Source organism: Neophocaena asiaeorientalis, unplaced genomic scaffold, assembly GCF_003031525.2.
Source record: "Neophocaena asiaeorientalis asiaeorientalis breed wild unplaced genomic scaffold, Neophocaena_asiaeorientalis_V1.1 scaffold319, whole genome shotgun sequence".
NCBI lineage: Eukaryota > Metazoa > Chordata > Mammalia > Artiodactyla > Phocoenidae > Neophocaena > Neophocaena asiaeorientalis.
Window position 1 is genome coordinate 2,017,733 of NW_020174103.1, and position 20,459 is coordinate 2,038,191.

Here is a 20,459-nt window from a genome sequence, read left to right on the forward strand (position 1 = left end):
GTTCAAAATAACTAGTGCTATTGATACACAAAAACTTTAGCTTCCCCAAATACTACTTCAGAATGAATATATCAGATTCAATTTTCATTAAAAGATAGGTATTCTTTCACACTGCAAGAAAAAAAAACAGTCAAGCTGCAGATTGGTTTTATATATTTATATGTCTCTTCATAAAAAGCAATTACAATCTGAGGACATTCATGATAGTTTTGATGCCAGCCCAAGTTCACCTTATTTAAATCTATTCTTTCGTGGGAAACATTAATTCTCACTGATGATAACTGGTAAAAGCCTCTTGATTTATCAGACTAATTTGCTATCATTAGGTTCACTGTGAGATAGAAGATTTTCTTTTTGTGCCATCTTTTTCTTTATCAGCTTTTCGAAAATTCAGCAGACAGCCAAGTTTTTCTCACGTTCCCAAAGACCGTCAGCATCTGGAAATCCTCCCCTTCCTGTTCACATCAGCCCAGACTTTCTCTGTTCATTAGATGACTGCAGTGTGGGACAGATTTTCACCTGTCAGTTCATTTTGTTTTCAGAGAAACAGATACCGTAACAGTAACGAGAGCACTTTAGCAAGTTACCAGTAACTATTTCAAAGGTTTTTAAAAGGAGGGGAAAAATTAATAATATTTTACATTAAAGTAGTTCCCTTTAAGTTGGGATGTCAGGTCCTGAGGCCACTTCCCCATCCCAGGATCTCCAGAGGAGACCCAAGCCCTGGAGCCCTGGGCACAGTGGAGCCCATCAGTGTGTTCTTCCCAAGCACTGCGCTGCCAGCGTCTGAGGCACCCAGACAGCACAGGACTGCGGCCACGATGGGGAGGGGCTCTTCTGATAGTGTTAGTTTTACTATATTTTGAAGAAGTACATGAGTGCTGTCAACTTTGGGCAGATAAAAAGGAAACCATTTAGCCTGGTTTTATTTAGTTATATCGCCTTATGTGGCCTATTCTGTACACTATTAATTCGAGAGGCAGACTGAAAGAGGAAAAGGAATCCTGAGGACTCGGTGACACGGCAGCCATGCCACAGCCAAAAATGAGCCACGACATACGAAAGCTATTACTGCACAAATGCACAACGTCCCGGGATCTTAGTATTTCTTCAGCATCCATGGTTCGTTAGAAATTAGTAGTTAAGTTATTTAAAAGAATTAAAGGCCTCAAGGTGAAAGAATATAATGTCAATTTTGAAGGTTTTTAGAATTGAGAAAGTAACATATCACTTGTGGCTGATTTTCAGGCCTACTTAATTATTTAAAATGACTAATTATGGTTAGGTAAAATACAGAATTGCAAATTAAAAATTCAAATGTGTAACAAAGATCTCTCTTCAGTTCTTATTTAAAAAAAAGGACAAAACTAAATACATAAAATTATATTACAAATATCAGGGGAACTGCAACCATCATCAGATTTTTTTAATGTAGAAAAATAACAAACTTTTACCCACACACATTTAATTAATGTGAAATAGAACTACAACATTTTATATAACGTGGTTTTTCTGCTACTAAAGACTATTTGACGCAAAATATATTTTGTGCAAAAATTAAAGGGACTGTATTTCCAGAGAGTAGAAAAGGGAATCACTAGCGGGTACCCATTGTTAGGAAGAGAGTTTTTCCCCAACACCTATCCCACTGCCAGCAATGGGAGTGGTGACAACTGGTGACATAAAAATAAACATATTACTTTGAAATAGATAATGCCAGATTATTTCAATATTATGAAAAGCAAACCTTCACTCCTGACCACTTAAAGACATGCCCTACAAAATTCTATTATGTTTTCAATATTAATCTGGACAGGGGATGAGGGTGGTGCAGACGGAAGACTTAAAAAAAAAAAGAATGAGAGAGAGAAAACATACAAAAGGAATATATAAAACATTATGCATTTAGTAGAAATAATGAAAAATGACTTTGTGACACATTTTCCAAGAAAAGTTATTTTTACATATATTTAAATCCTGTAAAAACCAGGTATATTGCAAGGGGTTAAAAACAAGTCATTGATGAATGATGATCAGTTTTACCAGAGTTCATGCAATTAATTATCTGAGTTGGAAAGCTACTGTCCCAAGTCACAAAATGTATGCTCTGCCACATGATTACATGTTAAAATCACTTATTAAAAGAAATTATTTTGCATTTGGTGCTGACAGAGCTCTTGAGTAAGTGCTATACAAACTGAAGTTTATAGAAATTTTTAAATGATAATCTCAAAATACCATACAAAAAATATGTAAATAAAAAGATGCTTTAGAGTTGCAGGGCATTATAAAATCCGTAATGTGGTTTAAGACAAAAGATCACCTCTTGTGTATTTAAAAAAACTGTTAGCATAATCCTAAAAGTTCAGAATTGCGTTGTCAACAGCAAAAGGCACTGGGTACAGGGCAGCCACGCTGCACAGGGCGGGGGTCCTGCAGCCGCCAGCTCAAGCCCGTCATGCATGTGCAGGGACATGAAAAGATTCCGCACGCAACCAGTGCCACCTGGGAGGGGCCCTAACACTAAGACACTCTTTCATCTACTCTGTCAGAGAGGAAAACTGCTTTTAAAAGAGATTATCAACAGTATAAATTCTGGTAAAGCACTGAAAATTAGGTATGGTATTTTTGGCACAAAAGCACTTTTAAAATCTGAGCTCATTTTGCAAAATATCTGTCTAGAATTTCTCATTTGAAAATAGAAACTTATAACATACACATAAATGTGTAAATGGTTTCATGAATGGATGAGTTAGAGTCTATGTTTCCTTAAACACTGCACACACCTTCTGTTTACTCCAGAACCAGGGATCTGTGTGTGCACGTACCTCCACATTCCACATCTACAGATATTGCACAAGTAACATTGCCGAAGTACACACTAATGCAGTCTGGCAAGATCAGGGTTCGCCTTTCAATATTATTCTTTTCAGTATTCAGATTCAATACTACTTCCTAGAAAAGCTAGATGACCAATTTCAGAGAAAGAATGGTTGCTATCTTTCCTTGATCCATAATATTAAAATCTGTACCAGTATATTTAGGCATTTCATTTATGTTTTCCAGCATTTCAAATTCAGCAAAACCTGTTTTTGATGTTTCTTATAGCATTCCTTCAAAAACAGGAGAAGCTTCGTCTAATGTAAAAAAATTAAAATAAGTCCAGAGGGCAGTTATTTTTCCACCAGAGATCTTGCTCCATTCTGAAAAGCACTGCAGAGCAGTGCTATCTGTTTAAGTCTGTCAGCTTTCAGAGAGCCATTAGGTGCAAAGTCTGCGAAAAAATTGTGTTAACATACCGTGACAGCTGGATGTATCTTACTGCACAATACAATTCATTTCTTCCTCCCTGAAGCATTTTAGGGTATGCTACAGCTGCTAAAAGGATTTCGGTTTTTCTTGGTCCTCTGTCTGTTGGGCCTGAGGTTGATGACATCTCCACCATTAAGGGTACTTGAATTCTGACCCAAGTGACTCCCAGCAGACGTGCTAAAGACACCTGGACAAGTTGAGGGAAAACACAAAGGTTAACACTAACGGATCTCAGGGTCACCTGAGCAGACAAAAGGGATGGACTAAAGAAACACTTTCAACTGTTAAGAGTTTTCATTTTGAACAATGTTGGTTCTAAAATGTAATCTCCAGTTTATGGGCTATTTATCGTCCACGATACAAAAGACTCTGGGCCAGAGACACTATGAGCGACACAAAGACTACTAAGACTGATTCCTGCCCCCAAGAAGCTTACAATCTGATGAGTGAGGTGAGGCACTACAAACAGGCAGTGATGCTACAGGACACTCTATGTTAAGTGTCTTAAAAGAGACAAGATCCCACAGATGGTTCAAAGGAAGGGTCAACCACATCTAATTCATAAGAAAGGACAAACTACATGGAGGGACTGGACCCCTGGCAATGCCCTGCACTCAGGTCTCTGTTCACTTAAGAGAAGTGAAGGCTGTGCTTCAGCCAGACGGATAGCCGAGAGCTTTCTCCATAGACCTTGAGGGATGCACAGTTCTCAACAGAAGGTGGGAATGGGAGGCCATTCTTAATGGAAGAGCCAAAATGAGCAAAGGGATAAGTAAGACAGCCCTAGGCAGGCTCAAGAAACAGCTGGCCCTGTGGTGGAACCGTAAACAGGGTACATTACAAAAGTGGGGCATGAGGCTGCACAGGAAGGATGGACCAAACTGTCTTTAAATGCTGGGATGAAGAGAGCCTGAATTGAATGTGTTCCACAACCAGAATCTATCAAAGGGCTTTAATCAGCAGACTGGAAGGAGACAGGGTGGGCCCAGGAGACCAGACCAGATAGCGGCTTATCACAACTGCCCTGTCGTTTCTCAGAGCATGTGAGGTGCCTGACAGTAGGAACATATACAATAAAAAGGGCAAAGTAAGAAAAGTTAAAACAGGCCAAGAAAATGCTGTGTGTGTGTGTGTGTGTGTGTGTGTGTGTGTGTGTGTAGTGAGGAGTGGGGTGCAGGCAGGAGGTCCTTAGGACAGAGGACCGGCGCCCATCCTCCCAGAAGCCATGGCCCAAAGTAAGATGCGGACAGGTGCTTCCTGTTCTCCAGGAAATACTAAACTCTGCTGGCATCTCATGTTAAAAATCAGGATGGGTGCTCAGCAAGGTGGCAGGAAAGGGAAGAGGTGTGGAGATGGTGCAAGTGTCAAGTCAGAGAAACAAGTGTTCAAAAAGGACAGACCTTTAGAAAATTCATCAGTTAAAAAATCTTTTAACTCAATATACTTTTTTTTTTTTTTCTGTGGTACGCAGGCCTCTCACTGCTGTGGCCTCTCCCGTTGCGGAGCACAGGCTCCGGACACGCGGGCTCAGTGGCCATGGCCCATGGGCCCAGCCGCTCTGCGGCATGTGGGATCCTCCCGGACTGGGGCACGAACCCGTGTCCCCTGCATCAGCAGGTGGACTCCCAACCACTGCGCCACCAGGGAAGCCCCCTCAATATACCTTTTAATGAGAGCTGATACCACTAAATTTAATAATCACTCATCTCATGCTTTCCAGTCACATTTCCTAAAGAAAGGAGCATACTGTATTAAAAAAAAAACCCAGTAAATATGATAATAATGAATGGAAAATAAATTTACCAGGTAAACATGGGGCTAAAACTTCCTGGGTACTTACCAATTTTGTTACTACTTGAATGCATTGATTCAGGATCCTCAGCTATTTGTTGTTTAAGCTTTTGAAGATATTTTTCAGCCAAATATTTAAAAACTGGAATGAAAACAAAACCAAAAACCTTGCCAGGTCAGTATAATTATGCATGTAAAACCTGTTCTTTCACATCACTTACTATAATATTTATACTTACAAAACAAATTTAAAATTATAGTTAGAAGTATACAATCTAGTTGAAAAAATTCAACTTCTAAAAATTATCTGAGTAATACCTAATTACAATGGTAATACTAATAAATATATAGTAGCATTTTATTAGTAAAGAAATAAAATATTACTTGTAGTCATTGGCTCTTTAGTTTTAAGTACCTGAATAGTGACTAATATTCAGCAACACTAAACTGACTCAGTCTTAAAAAGACTCTTTCTTTAACTGAAAACCACTATTCAGGGGACACTGAAGCAACAGCTGAGCTGCAATCTAATAAAATGAGCAGCAATTCCGGAATGAGAAAAATAACCACCATCTTTCTCTAATCTCACTTTCTTAAACTAGGAAACACTATTAAACAAGTTAAGGTCACTGTAACTACCTAGTGGGGTGTCCACCGCTGTGGGGTTCTAATGCAGCAATTTTAGAAGGTACGCTTGAAAAACACACGTGCATATACGCACACACATAGCCAGTTGTATTTTTAAATACAATAAAGTTCACTGGAGTTTTGCTGTAGAGTAACAACTATTCAAAGACATTAGTAAATAATCAAGGACTCAAACTCAGAGCAGCATCAGCCTTTAAACTTTACTTAATGATACATGACAAAGAGAAAATTCTATTCTCGTTACAAATACGATTTCTAAACAACAAAAAGAAAAGGCATAAGAAGAATAAACAAACTTCCTGCTGTTAACTGTTAAGAAGGCACTTTACCTTCCGTCACGTTCAGATCCTCCTTCACTGAAGTCCTGTAGAATCTCAGCTTCAACTTTTTTGCCAGTGCCTCAGCTTCCTCACTACACATCAATTTGAAAAAAACGCATGTAAAGGTACTTTCTGAGAGCTTGTTTTATTACATTTACTGCATACAGCCTGAGGACAGCAGTCAGCCCTTCCAGAACAGGTGAGAGCTACACTCAGTGCTTGAGCAGGATTTTCAGTTGTCACTGCTCTTGGGGGGGTAAACACCAGCCATCTCACTGTAACTGCAAGACACTTTTCTGTAAAGTCACTTACTCTAGCCTTAAAATGACTAAATGTCACTTTTCTTTATATACTACTTTAATTTTCTCTCTTCAGTTATTAAAAACACTTTAATGTAATTACACTCTGAAAGTCTTATACTGCATTACCTATTTTATTCTTATTGGCTACAAAACTACTTTGCTGCCAAAGCCGAAGTCAGTATATTGATGTGTCTAGAACAGTGGACTCCTAATTTTAGTTTCATTATGACTCCCAATTCTCTAAAATATTTCCCAATGATTCTACCACACGCCTCTCCTCCCCCACTGTAATCAAGTTGGTCTGTGTCATCAATGACATACAGAAGTGATGGCGTGTGACTTTGAGACTCCTCATAAGAGGCACTGCGGTTTCCGCCTTGCCCCCTCTGGGATCACGTGCCTGGGGAAGCAGCTGCCACACACTGAGGACACTTGCAGCCTGAAGGAGAGGCCACCTGCCCATGGCCAAGCGAGGGTGCCATCCCGGAAGCAGACCCCCCCCAGCCCCAGTCAAAAGCCCTCCTGTGACCACAGGCCCCGGCAACATATTGACAGCAACCTCATGAAAACCCAGAACCAAGCCACCCAACTAAGCCACTCCCAAATTCCTGACCCACAAAAACTGTGACATAATAAATGTTTGTTGTTTTAAACTACTAAGTTTTGGGCTAATCTGTTATACAGCATCAGACAACTAATACAAGAACTTATAAAAAAATAAGGTAAAAACCAAGTAAGTATTTTCAAAGCCAGAAAAAAGTTAATAATGCAGTAAACAAATACTTATACAGAGAAATTATCTGGATGCCAAACTGTTCACAAATGTGAGCATAATGGTTCTGGGTATACAAAACAATACGAATCTGAACTGCTTACCTATTTAAACTCATCAACATACTTATGCTAGATATTAAAACATCTAGGGATGTTTTCCTTTTTAGATTTATTTATTTTTGGCTGCGTTGGGTCTTTGTTGTTGCACGCAGGCTTTCTCTAGTTGTGGTGAGCGGGGGCTACGCTTTGTTGCAGTGCACGGGCTTCTCATTGTGGTGGCTTCTCTTCGTTGCAGAGCATGGGCTCTAGACATGCAGGCTTCAGTAGTTGTGGCTCGCGGGCCCTAGAGTGCAGGCTCAGTAATTGTGGCGCATGGGCTTAGTTGCTCCGCGGCATGTGGGATCTTCCCGGACCAGGGATCGAACCCATGTCCCCTGCACTGGCAGGAAGATTCTTAACCACTGCACCACCAGGGAAGTTCTGGAATGTTTCTCTTAACATTCTTACTCTGTCTAGATTTGACTTCACATGAGGAGTTGGATTTGAGCTGCAAGGACCTGGAATTCTAAAAGGGCTTTCAAAACGTACTCTTTTAATTTTCTTTACTACTGATTCAGTGTGAACTTTTTAAACCCAAACCAATCACACAATAGCTCACAGAAATTTTTAAGTATAAGGCAGTCTTTTTAAAAACTTTCCTAAATTTTGTAAGTGTATGCAAAAACTAAAATAGGTTTTAGCTTTACAGAATTACAGCCACCCCCTCAACAGTAGCCACCTTACTTCTTTATACAAGAGTCATCAAGGAGATCGATCTTGTTTTGTACAAGTACAGTTGGTATATCTCCAACTTCAGCCACCACCTTCTCTCTCCAACTGGAAATCGCTTCAAAAGATTCCCTGTCTGTGGTGGAAAATACAAGCACACAAGCCTGGGCTCCTGTAAGTTCACAAAATAAAAATGTTATTTACATTAATGAAACAATCCTATGCAGGGTGAGGGAAACTTTTACGTATTCAAAACAATTTTTATGTAAATAAATGAACTCATCTTTGTAGCACTGCTTTTTTTTTTTAATTTAATTTATTTTATTTTTGGATGTTTTGGGTCTTCGTTGCTGCGTGGGCTTTTCTCTAGTTGCAGTGTGCGGGGGCTACTCTTCATTGTGGTGCGCAGGCTTCTCATTGCAGTGGCTTCTCTTGTTGCGGAGCACAGGCTCTAGGCGCGCGGGCTTCAGTAGTTGTGGCTCACGGGCTCTAGAGCACAGGCTCAGTAGTTGTGGCACATGGGCTTAGTTGCTCCGTGGCATGTGAGATCTTCCCTGACCAGGACTCGAACCCGTGTCTCCTGCATTGGCAGGTGGATTCTTAACCACTGTGCCACCAGGGAAGCCCTATTTTTTAACATATAAACTCTATTTTCTAATTCAAAGAACCAACCACTAAGAACAGTGGTTCTCAAATTTGTGCAAGTGCCAAAGTACCCTCAAAATTATACACATTCCTTGTGGAACACCACAAAATACTGATATATTTAATAACACTGTAAAAGCCACAGAGAACAGTAAACTAGGCATGAATGACAGAGTTGCTGAGTTCTTCTCGTTAATATCTGTCACCTGCTTCTTAATTTCTTTTGGCACAGATTTAAGAAAAGTCTATGAGAGAAAAATATCATAATTTTCTCATTCTATTTACTTTTTAAAAAAAATCTATATTATTTTATTTTAGTAGCAGAATACCATCAATGCTAAAGAATGTAATTTAGGAACCAGTGCCAAGAGTAAAATATTTATATATAGTAGAGAGGAAAAGAGTTTAATTTAGTTTTTCATCCTCTTTAACTGCATAATTCCCATACCATACTCACAATATTTTAACTATCAACTATCACATTAGGTTGACAATATTTTAACTATCAGCTATCACATTAGTTGATAATATCTCATTTTAAAAATAAGCATCAACCTTCTGGAAGAGGGTTTTTACCAATGATTTGCTGTTGAATCAGACAGCATAATGACAAAAACAGGTGAGAAGAGAAAATCGTCCTGGAGTCAAGAGGGTTCCTCACTGCTACTCCTTCCTTCCAGATATCCCAGGTGTAAGAGTTTCCTACTAAGACTCAAGACACACATACCTGGGCTACCTAAGACACTCTAGGGACAAAAAAAGGTTTGTTTATCACCTGAGGGAATATGGTAGAAACCCAAAGAACAATTAATGAAGGAAAAAACCAGCAGTTCACTATGACTGTAAAAGCAGAGGCTTCTCTCCTCTAGAACAGGGTTTGAACCAAAGAATAAATTAATTATGCAAAACTGAGGGGTGGGGGACAGGCAGATTGACAGACACAGCGTGAGACCTGCTCAGAATTGAAGAAGTAAAACTGAAGAGATCACACTAGCATATTGGACAACAAATTTATATTTACTTGAACTCTAACATTTACTTAAACTACAAATAAAACATTATTTAATCATACTTCAAGAAACTTTTTTGGGGACCTCCCTGGCGGTCCAGTGGTTAAGACTCCGCCTTCCAATGCAGGGGGTGTGGGTTCGATCCCTGGTTGGGGAGCTAAGATCCCACATACCTCGGGGCCAAAAAACAGAAAACAGAAGCACTATTGTAACAAATTCAATAAAGGCTTTAAAAAATGGCCCACATCAAAACAAAACAAAAAAAATCTTAAAAAAAAAAGTTACAAAACTCTGTTAGCTTTAAACCTAGAATTTTATATCAGTCAAGTGTCGTTTAAATTTGAGGGTCCAATAAGGTATTTCCAAGTATACAAGGTCCCAGACACACAAAAAAACACTTATTAGAGAAGATGCTAAAAAAAACAAAACAGGGCTTCCCTGGTGGCGCAGTGGCTGAGAGTCCGCCTGCCGATGCAGGGGACATGGGTTCGTGCCCCAGTCCGGGAAGATCCCACATGCCGCGGAGCGGCTGGGCCCGTGAGCCATGGCCGCTGAGCCTGCGCGTCCGGAGCCTGTGCTCCGCAACGGGAGAGGCCACAACAGTGAGAGGCCCGCGTACCGCAAAAAAACAAAACGAAACAAAAACAACTAACAAACAACAAAAAAAAACTAAGCAGATGGTGCCAGAGATATGGGCAGTAAGAATAATTAAGAAAAGCACAATTTTGTTTGAAAAATCAAGGATCAAAGGATAAAAGAAAAAGTCTGTCAATAAAACCCAAAATTATTTAGTGGGGGACTCGGTAGAGAGACCACACTGGGCGGGATAGGCCGCAGTGCCCTCTGAGGAGGAGGAGGGACCTGGATTCAGAAGCCACCAGGGACGTGAGCACGGTGCCCCCTCCCCCCACAGGTGCCCTGTGTGTTCCCCGCCCCGACCCTCCAGCACGGGCTGCAGGGGGCGCTCTGCTCTTCTGTCAGGGGTGGTCTAGCACACCCCCTAAGGGAACTGGATGCCTGGGGAGGGGGGGGGGAACCTCAGCTTCCCTGGGGTGGGGTCACCCCGAGGCACGTCTCCCCGCCTGCTCTCCCCACCGGCAGTAGTAACTGGCTCATTACTGCACCCTTTATGCACGGTTCTCCCTTCTTTCCCTGGCCTCTCACTTCTACATCCCACACCCACCCCGCTGTGTGTGTGTGCGCGTGTGTGGGGAGGTGTAAAATGACCCTAAAAAAATAATAAAGTAAATTAAAGTGACCCCACGCTGCTCTCCCTTCTTTTTCTTTTTTGGACCCCTAGCTCTGTGTTTGTACCAGCCATCTTTGGGAAAGTTGTTTTAATTTCTCTGTTGTTAATATTGAAAGGCAGCTAGTGTTTTCTACCCATATATTTTACAAAGACCTTTATTTTCCTACTATTCAATCTTCCTTCAATACTACCTACCCTAAAAATTGCACCATTGGAAAAGTTTCTTCATTATCATAGATAACAGTTAGTCACCCATAAGTGGATCACTTCTAACAGTTAATAAACTACCTCACTTGTCCATGCATCAGAAATACAGAGCTCTGAATAAATTTTTGGTGTCAATGATAAGATCACCAATAGCAAGTATTTATTCCTCCTTAATAAGATCATTCCAAAAAAGCCACTATATTTTAATGCAATTCAGAAAATACTCTCCAAGACACATAATGTGCAGAGAGTAATTCTATCCTCAAATCACTGACAGATCCTACAAGATGGTCTGTAGGCAGGTCCTGAGTGTGGCTGACAGCGGCATCAGTGTCACCTGGAAGGCTGTAGAAATGCAGACTCTCAGAGCTACCCACAGATCTATAAAATTCAGTTTGCATTTTAATGAGATCCCCAGGGGATTCCTGTGCACAGTCAAGTTTAAGAAACACTGCTCTAGCGAACACTAGCAAAGGCTTTAAAAATACTATTATAGATACTACTCAGGATTTAAAATGCTGTCCCTTATTCTTTTTGACATTCTATACAATCTAAAGCACATAAATTATTCACTGAACCAATCTGTCACAGATTCCATGCTCACATAATTTCAAAACAAACCTCAGACTTGCATAGTCTAATTCTGTTGTTCTTTAATTCTTGCATTTATAATTATAACTTATAACTAGCTTCTTGTCCAGAGCTATTTCATTTCCAACAATTTATATTCATTTATATTTGTGAAAAAAATTATTTTTTAAGAAAATAAGGGTTTCCTTCTACTTATGTGCATGATCTCAAATAACAGGTCTCAAGTCTATAACCTAATTTACATATACTTAGAAGCATTTTTTTTCTGAGAACCAAGTCACAGTAAAAAACTGTAATAAAAATCTACTTCATGTTGTATGTAACTTTCTGTACTAAGTACGGTTTCTACTGCCTAGGGTGGACTTTCTTAAGGGTTTAACAGGAGTCATCTGGGCTCCCAAAGGCTTCCTAATATGATCTGTGCTCTGTTCTAACCTACTGATAAGGAGATCATGTTTCCACATGTCTCACTGTACAATTAAGCCAGCATTCTAAGAACATAATGATGCCTTGGAGCAATAGTCTTGCTATAATAGGTCTTTTAAATGAATTACAATAAATTTTTTCTTTTTTAAATATAATTTTTATGCATCTTGAATAACACATTTTTAGGACATAAGTCAGTAGGTCATAATTTTATAAGGCATAGTGTTTCTATCACTAAATCTCTATCTTAACTCATTCTGCCCATCTTACCTTTTCTTCCTACTCTTTATTTAATTATATCGTCATCTGAATCTATACTAGTAGCAGATATTACCTGGTGCCTAGCCACCATCCAGTGCCCTGTCCCCAAGAACACCTCTCCCCCTCTGTACAGTAGTCTATGGTTTAGGCAGCTAAACTTCCCTCTGCCTTGGGGGAGCCCCAAGTACACCAAGCCCATTGGGGCAATCACCTTCCTCTGACTACTCACTGTAATCTGGTCAAAGGTGGTCTAATCAGATAAAAGCTCTGGACTTTTGGTCCACTGTTGTAGGAAGTAACCCTCGGTCCCCAAGAATGTGAACAAAAAGCACTGTCGATGGTAGCAAACTTGCAGACAAGAGGAAAATCAGCATGGAGAGGAACCCCACACAAGGAGGCGGCCAGCCAGAAGAATCAGCAAGGTTATAGTCCCAACAAACCACAAATGAAAGCTACTCCCAGTAACAAGTCAACAGACGCTAAATAAGTCGGTTTGAAATTGCTTTTCTGCTGTCAGCAACCAAAAGCACTCTGATAGAACCTCAAAAAGAAAAAAGCATATAAGTCCAATATGCCATTTCTCAAATTCATGTAACATTGCCACTGTTTGTTCCTTAATTCAAATAGGGATGTGAGGGAAAAAGCTGAAGCTTAAGACCTGTCTCAGTATCTACCCTCTTTGCCATTTTAACATAGTTGGCTAAAAAACGTTACATTTAAAAAAAACCTTTTAACAGATCTATTTATACACTTAAGATTGCTTTAAGTTAAAATGTTAAACACAGGGAAATCAATGCTGTTTAAAGCCTTTTAGTCCAAATGAAACAAAGTGAAAAGAAATTTGAACATCACCCATATAAATTAAGATGTAAATAATAATTATGGGCTCTCTTTTTAGTTTCTGGCAAAGAATGTTTTTTGTAAACATATGAAAGAGAAACGGTATGATTCATGGACATCTAACAAGTTAAAACAAGAAGTCTGCAACAAACTGGATGAGTCAAGTTAAAAAAATTAGAAGATAATAATGTTGAACAAAGTCTTATGGCAGTGGATATTAAAATATGTTTAGCTACCTGGTCTTTTTCTTTAAATTAGGGACCCAAATGAGCTACTTAACTGTACAGTTCCAACGTTTTCTCCTTTTTATTCATATACGAATCAAATCATTTTGACATTTGACCAGTTTTGTCTTTTTTTAAGTTAAACTTTATTTTGAGATAATTGTGGACTCACAGTTTTGCCCTTTTAAATTAGAGAGACATAATGATAATACTTTCTCCAAAAATAACCATACTAGTTAAAAAGTAATACTGCCACATCACATTGTTAAAAGTTTAAAAAGAAATAGCCCAACCTATTTTTTTCCACACAAAAAGAACATATATTTTAGGCTGAGAATTAAGAGAAGAAAGCTAGGTAGGTAAAAAGAGGAATTTCCCCCACAGTTTATTTAGTCTTAGATCCTATCATTGTAGCTCTTCCTTTTCACATGTATCTTATACTTCCCTGAACTCGTATAGCCTAGAGAAGGCTTTACCCACATTAAATATCATAACAAAATGCCATCTTGTCTGCCAGGGCTTTACTTTTTCTTATGTTAGTTTCCACTCTATGTAGTCATTTCCCTGGAGTCAGAGAAGACATTTCACAACTTCTGACTTATTAGGTCTGGGAATGACTATATGAGTCATGTAATTCTAAGGCAGAGATAAACAGTCTATAGCACAGAGTATTATTTACCACCCAACAAGATCTTTAGAAGAATAGTAGCCTGGGGTTTTAAAAAATACTTTGGAATTAATTTAAATATTCTTAAAGAGAAATCCTTCTATGGGAAACAAGAAAAGCAAAGTTCTTTGTTCAGCTAAAAGAACATGTCAAAACAAACTAAAGACACCCATGATTTACCTCGATAGTAGGCCTTTGTTATTGCATCAAACTCCTCTTGACCTGCGGTATCCCATAACATGAGCCTGACGTCTTCATCATTAACTCTGAAACAAGAGATGAATGAATTTCATATGCAAAGGAAATGTATTTTTCAAATCTGGTGGTATTAAAACTACATTGTTGGGCTTCCGTGGTGGCGCAGTGATTAAGAATCCACCTGCTGATGCAGGGGACACGGGTTCGAGTCCTGATCCAGGAAGATCCCACATGTCGCAGAGTAACTAAGCCCGTGTGCCACAACTACTGAAGCCCATGCACCTAGAGTCTGTGCTCCGCAACAAGAGAAGCGACCGCAATGAGAAGCCCGTGCATCGCAACAAAGAGTAGCCCCTGCTCGCCATAACGCGAGAAAACCCGCATACAGCAACGAAGATCCAACGCAGCCAAAAATAAATAAACAAATTTATTTATTTATTTACTTATTTTAAAAAAACTACATTGCTGGTTTCACTCTGAAAAAGTCTGAGCGCTTTTAAATGCTGATACCATTACCAACAGTGCAAGTAAAGGGTGAAAGACACTCCCCTAAAGCTGTAATTTTACACGATTTGGATTTATCTGTCATGTTTTTTCCTTCAACCATAGTCACAGATAGTGGTGGCTCTAAGACTAGCATCCGAGGGGTCCATGCCTGAGGATTCAACCAACTGCAGATAGAAAATATTTGGAAAAAAAATTCTAGAAAGTTCCAAGAAGCAAAACTTGAATTTACTGTGTGCCTGGCAACTATTTACACAGCATTTACATTATATTAGATATTATAAGTAATCTGGAGATGACTGAAAGTCTATGGGAGCACGTGTGTAGGTTAAATGCAAATACTATGCCATTTTATACAAGGAACTGAGTGCCCATGGATGTTGGTGTCCGTAGGATCCTGGACACCCAGGGTCAGCTGTCCTGGGAAAGGGTTCCCTTAGGTCAGTGCTTGCCCTCCTCCTGCTACCCTATTCTAATGGGGGAGAATAGTAAGAAAGGAAAGAAGCAGCTTACTGCTTGGTTGCCCTTTAACCCCCAAATTAACTCTGTTCTGTCACACCTGTTGTCTTATTCGCAGGCAGTAGTTCTGTTCTACAGAGTCACTGCCAACACTGAATTAGCAAATCCTGAACCATTCCTCTGAGGGAAAATACCAGGCGGGTGAGGTGCCTGTGAGCCCCTGGTTACAATTTCATCAACTGATCAATATATAACCTTGTTTTTTGCATTGTTCTGTTTAAACACACCTTATTTAATATACACTGTTGATTCATTAACATTGAACCCACGGCCAACAGTACTATAACTGGTGCCTGAACGAAGCTTATCTAATACATGTGTTTTCTCCATAAGGCACGTCACAGCTCACCAGACGGCACTTCAGCTCTAGGCTTGGGGCCATTTTAAACAGCATAACTACCAACAAAAAGCACAAAAATGTGGCACAAAAACAGAACATGAAAAGGCCACTCATGTACAGTATGAGAGATGAAACAAAAACACAGTGGGTCGCCTTGTTCAACCTCAGCCGAACGTGTGTGTTTAAGTGACTCAAATTTTTTGCTGCTCTGTGCATGTCCACAAATGACCATCAGAGTACTGGGAGTACTGAGTCTGGGGTTACAAATAAATTTTAGCAAGCAGTGAATTTGCAAATATGAAATCCACAAATAATGAGAAGTAACTGCATACTTAAAATATAAATATGGAGTCTGAATAATAAGGGTCAACTGTATACTTAAAATATTAATTTGGTCCAGATAGCAAGTGCAAAAAATAAACATCATCAAGATTTAAAATGAATCCCCTTAAAATATCTAAGAAAGGAAGCAAATAGAGAAGTATTTTGAAAAAGAGGGTAACAGAGTACAGATTATAAATTCAACATCTTTAAAACAGTGAACACAATTATCTTTGATGCTAGTGTCTGGGATAGTTAAATCAGATTTGTTTAATGTTTCTCCTACAATTTAAAATATCCTTAAAAGTTCTCAGGACTAATGACAAAAAGTGTTACTTTGATGTGTTTTAGAATCCAATTGGATTTCCTTTTCACAGGAGTATTTAATCCTCTCAAATCTTTCTCTTACTTCTTTAAAGTAAAAACAAATTATTAATTCTCTAACTTCTATAAGCCCAGTTTTAAAAAGAGAAGAGACATTTTACACAAACAGATCCCATAATATAAGAGATGAAAATTATTCTGCGAGACAGGTAACTTTCTTTCCAAATAAAATAGTCGACAGAAATCTCGGTAGAATCAAGCGTCAGTTTGTGTTTAAGAAGTGCTCAGGGTGCCACCAATAAATATAAAACAGATGTAAGATTGAAAAAGAGAGAAGGGAGAAGTGTAGGTAAAAAAGAAGAAAAAATGAGAGAGAAAGGGAAGAGATGGGGGAGGGGGAAAAAAGAAGGCGAAGACATACAAAGGAGTGAATAACTGAAAACCCGCTGCCACTAGACACCTAGCCTTGGATTGTATTGTACTCAGTTACTATTATTCTGAGCAAACTCTTGGACACAGCTCACATATCAAAACCGAGAGGATAAAACAGCCAAGTACATACTGTATCTGTCGCTCCAAAAAATCAACTCCAATGGTTTTCTTGTAGTCTTTTGTAAAAATGCCTTTGCAATACCGCTGAATCATACTTGATTTTCCAACTGCGCCATTCCCTACAACCACCATCTTTATGGCCACTTCCATATCTTCCTCCAACATTTTTGGAGTTGAAAAGGTTTCTGTGCCAAATTTAATTCCAGGTGATCCGATCTTCTCTCTCAAATCTTTGGTTTAAAATGAAGTTATTTTTTCATGACAAAACCTATATAAAATAAAATAAGCTATAATTGTTTTATCAAGAAATAATCATAATGAATTGCAAGAATTTTTTCCGTGTTGAAGGCCCTCTCCCCACCCTGTTCAGATAATGTAAATTTTTTGAAAAAAGAGACAATAATACCATTCACTTTTGCACCCTTAACAACAGCAGAATGTATGACTTCCAGGTACCAATAAATGCCTAGATTACATAGTTCTGCCTTTCACTGAGACTAGAGTATGAGTGTTAAGAGTCGAGGCCTGACTTACTAGTTGCTATTTACTGGTTCTGTGCTCTTAGTGAAGTTATTGCTTAACCTCTTGAAGCTTCAGTTTCCTGAGGATATTTACCTCACAGGATTGTTGATCAATGATAGATACAAAGCACTTAGCACAGTGAAAGTTAGGCATTCAAAAAAATGGTAGTTTCATATACCATAATAAATCCTCCTTTTATCCCATTTGGTGGATAGTTACCACCAAATGGGCAACAAATACAAAATCTAAGGAAACTGCTCTTCATCCTCACAGGTAATAATTAATGTCCCTAGAACAGCACCCTAAGGAAGGGTTTTGTATAATGCTATGCAACCACGTGATAGCATCGGGCTCTTAGTTACCGTGCTTTAGTGTTTAGATTACAATGGATCCTCTACACATCATCTTATACCATGCATTTTTTTCATTAGTTTCAGACTAGTTACAGTTACTCATATAATGAAAGTAATAGAATGTGTACTGTTCGCATTTTAGACTGAAAAGAACAGAAAGCCAATTTCTTCATATTTCTTCACTAGTTAAGTTCCTGCCTACTTAGCTATTATATTCCAGCTACCTTAACCAAAAATCCATTTATACAACCACTACACAAAACATGTCTGAAATGTGAAGAACATTCCTTTCTTTGCCCCTAATGGAGTCTCAGTAATTGACCCTAATGCTTCACAAACTTGCACGATTGTAAGAAGCATCTAGGAGCACTTGTTAAAGTACAGGTTCTAGGTCTCCACTTCAGACATAATTAAATGATTAAAACAACAACTTAAAGTATTGGAACAAGAGAAAGAAGATGACAGAAGCAAAAATATGGGTAAATATAGCAGACTTCTCTTAAATGTTCTGTTACATTTGACAGTTGAAAGAAAAATTATAATACTGTTCAATATGGTTTTCAATATATGTAGAGAAAACATTTAAGACAAGTAATTATATGTGGAAGAGGGGACTTCCCTGGTGGTCCAGTGGTTAAGACTCTGTGCTCCCAATGCAGGGGGCCCAGGTTCGATCCCTGGTCAGGGAACTAGATCCTGCATGCCGCGAGCCCACATGCTGCAACTAAAAAAAGATCCTGGGCTTCCCTGGTGGCACAGTGGTTGAGAGTCCGCCTGCCGATGCAGGGGACACGGGTTCGTGCCCCGGTCTGGGAAGATCCCACATGCCGTGGAGCGGCTAGGCCCATGAGCCATGGCCGCTGAGCCTGCGCATCTGGAGCCTGTGCTCCGCGGCGGGAGAGGCCACAGCAGTGAGAGGCCCGCGTACCGCAAAAAAAAAAAAAATAAAAGATTATAGATCTAAATATAAAACTATAATATCTAGAAGATGAAAATCTTCTTGACCTGGGATTAGGCAAAGTTCTTAGACATGCTACCAAAAGATGTACAAAAGGAAATATGGATAAATTAGATTTCATCAAAATTAAAAACATTAGCTCTGTGAAAGACACTGTTAAAACAATAAAAAGAAGCTACAGACTGCAAGAAACTTTTGCAAAACATATCTAACAACTTGTATCCAGAAAATATAAAGAACCCTCAAAACTCAACATAAGAAAGAAACTACTGAATTTAAAAATAGGCAAAAGTCTTGGCCAGATACTCACCCAAGATTATATATGCCAATTAAGTACATGAAAAGATATTCAACATCTTTAGCCATTAGTTAAAGACACATTAAGACCACGAGATACCACTACATGCCTATTAGAATGGCTAAACTAAAAAATCCGACAATACAAAGTGCTAGAGAGGAGATGAAGCAACTGGAACTCTCACATGTTGCTGGTGAGAATGCAAAATGATACAGCCACTCTGGAAATCAGTGTGACAGTGTATTACAAAGTTAAACATACTTTATATGATCATGTAATCCCAATCTTAGCAGTACCCTAGAGAAATGAAAACATATGTTCACACAAAAACCTGTATAGCAATGTTTATAGCAGCTATAGTCATAATCACCAAAAACTGGAAACGATCCAAATGTCTTTCATTGGGAGCACATCCATCTAATAGAATACTACTCAGCAATAAAAAAAGAATAAATTGTTGATACATCCAACAACTCGAAGGAATCTCAAAGGCATTATGCTGAGTGAAAGAAGGTTACATGTTGCATGATTCCATTTCTATGACATTCTGGAAAAGATCAGTAATTGCCAGGGCTTGGGGTAAGGGGGAGGATATAAAAGGATAGCATGAGTGTTTTGGAGGTGATCGAACTGTTCTAAATTCTGACTGTTATGGTAGTTACATATATCTAAAATTCACAGAACTGCACACCCCCCAACAAAGTCAATTTTACCATATAATAATTTTTAAAATAATAAAATGTAAAGAAAAGTAAGTGGAATCAGATTTTAACACAGGCAGCCTGACTCCTGTGATTATCAGCCAATACTCTACAAACTTAAAGACCTATACCAAAACAATTAAATTCTTAGAAAATTAGCATAATTCTGAGTACAATACTTTAAAAGCTTGACAGTAACACTTTACATGTGTTCTTTTTCCAACTTTAATTTTAAAGATTTTGCCAACCAACAGCCGTCCAATACATTAGAAAAGTAAAGGATGAGTTAGCTCACTGATAGAAATGGTGGCTTTTTCATCACAGCCTGTACTTCAGCACAGGTATGATTATATTTATAAAAGCACTGAAAAACTTCTCAAGTTCAATGAAGTTACCTAGAAGATGTCAGGAGTTACATAAAACCTGGAGAAGTAGACAGCCCTTTTCAGACTGTACTGCCACTGGGATCCCCGGGTGAAGTGACTCTGCGGGAGCCAGTGTCAAGGAGACCGCGTAGTCAGGCTCATTCATATTCGAGCAGAACCCGAGCAACACCCGGGCTGGGTGGGGCCGCAGGCAGGGAAGGGGCCCGCCGCCCAGAACGGGGTCTGGAAGCCAGGGTGGGGCTTGGGCCCATTCCACGCCAGCCCCAACCCACACCTAATGCCCAGTCCCCACCGCCCCGCCGCACCTACCCGCCCGAGAGCCACCCCAGGGAGGCGGGGGCGCGGAGAGGGGAGGGGGCGCCGGGGGTTGCGCCCACCGCCTGCCGCGGGGACCCGGGCCCCGCACTCGAAGTGCGCGTGCGGAGGCCGGGCCGGGGAGGGGCGCCCG

The 20,459-nt window shown here is 39.5% G+C and overlaps 1 protein-coding gene and 1 non-coding gene across 2 annotated transcripts in view; one reads left to right on the forward strand and one right to left on the reverse strand.

The window, feature by feature from the left end:
* Positions 1-161: 161 nt before the first annotated feature.
* RAB23 (RAB23, member RAS oncogene family) overlaps positions 162-20,459 on the reverse strand; it is a 20,840-nt gene continuing 542 nt past the window's right edge. Inside the window, exons 2-7 of the mRNA XM_024754703.1 lie at positions 16,804-17,061; positions 14,216-14,301; positions 7,931-8,087; positions 6,081-6,163; positions 5,153-5,245; positions 162-3,499 (exon numbers count right to left, since the gene is read on the reverse strand). Coding sequence (XP_024610471.1) covers positions 3,360-3,499; positions 5,153-5,245; positions 6,081-6,163; positions 7,931-8,087; positions 14,216-14,301; positions 16,804-16,958 — 714 coding nt within the window. The 5' untranslated portion in view covers positions 16,959-17,061 and the 3' untranslated portion in view covers positions 162-3,359. The remainder of the gene's footprint in view (positions 3,500-5,152; positions 5,246-6,080; positions 6,164-7,930; positions 8,088-14,215; positions 14,302-16,803; positions 17,062-20,459) is intronic.
* TRNAG-CCC (transfer RNA glycine (anticodon CCC)) lies at positions 18,285-18,357 on the forward strand. The gene has a single exon. It is a non-coding gene; the product is annotated as a tRNA-Gly (tRNA).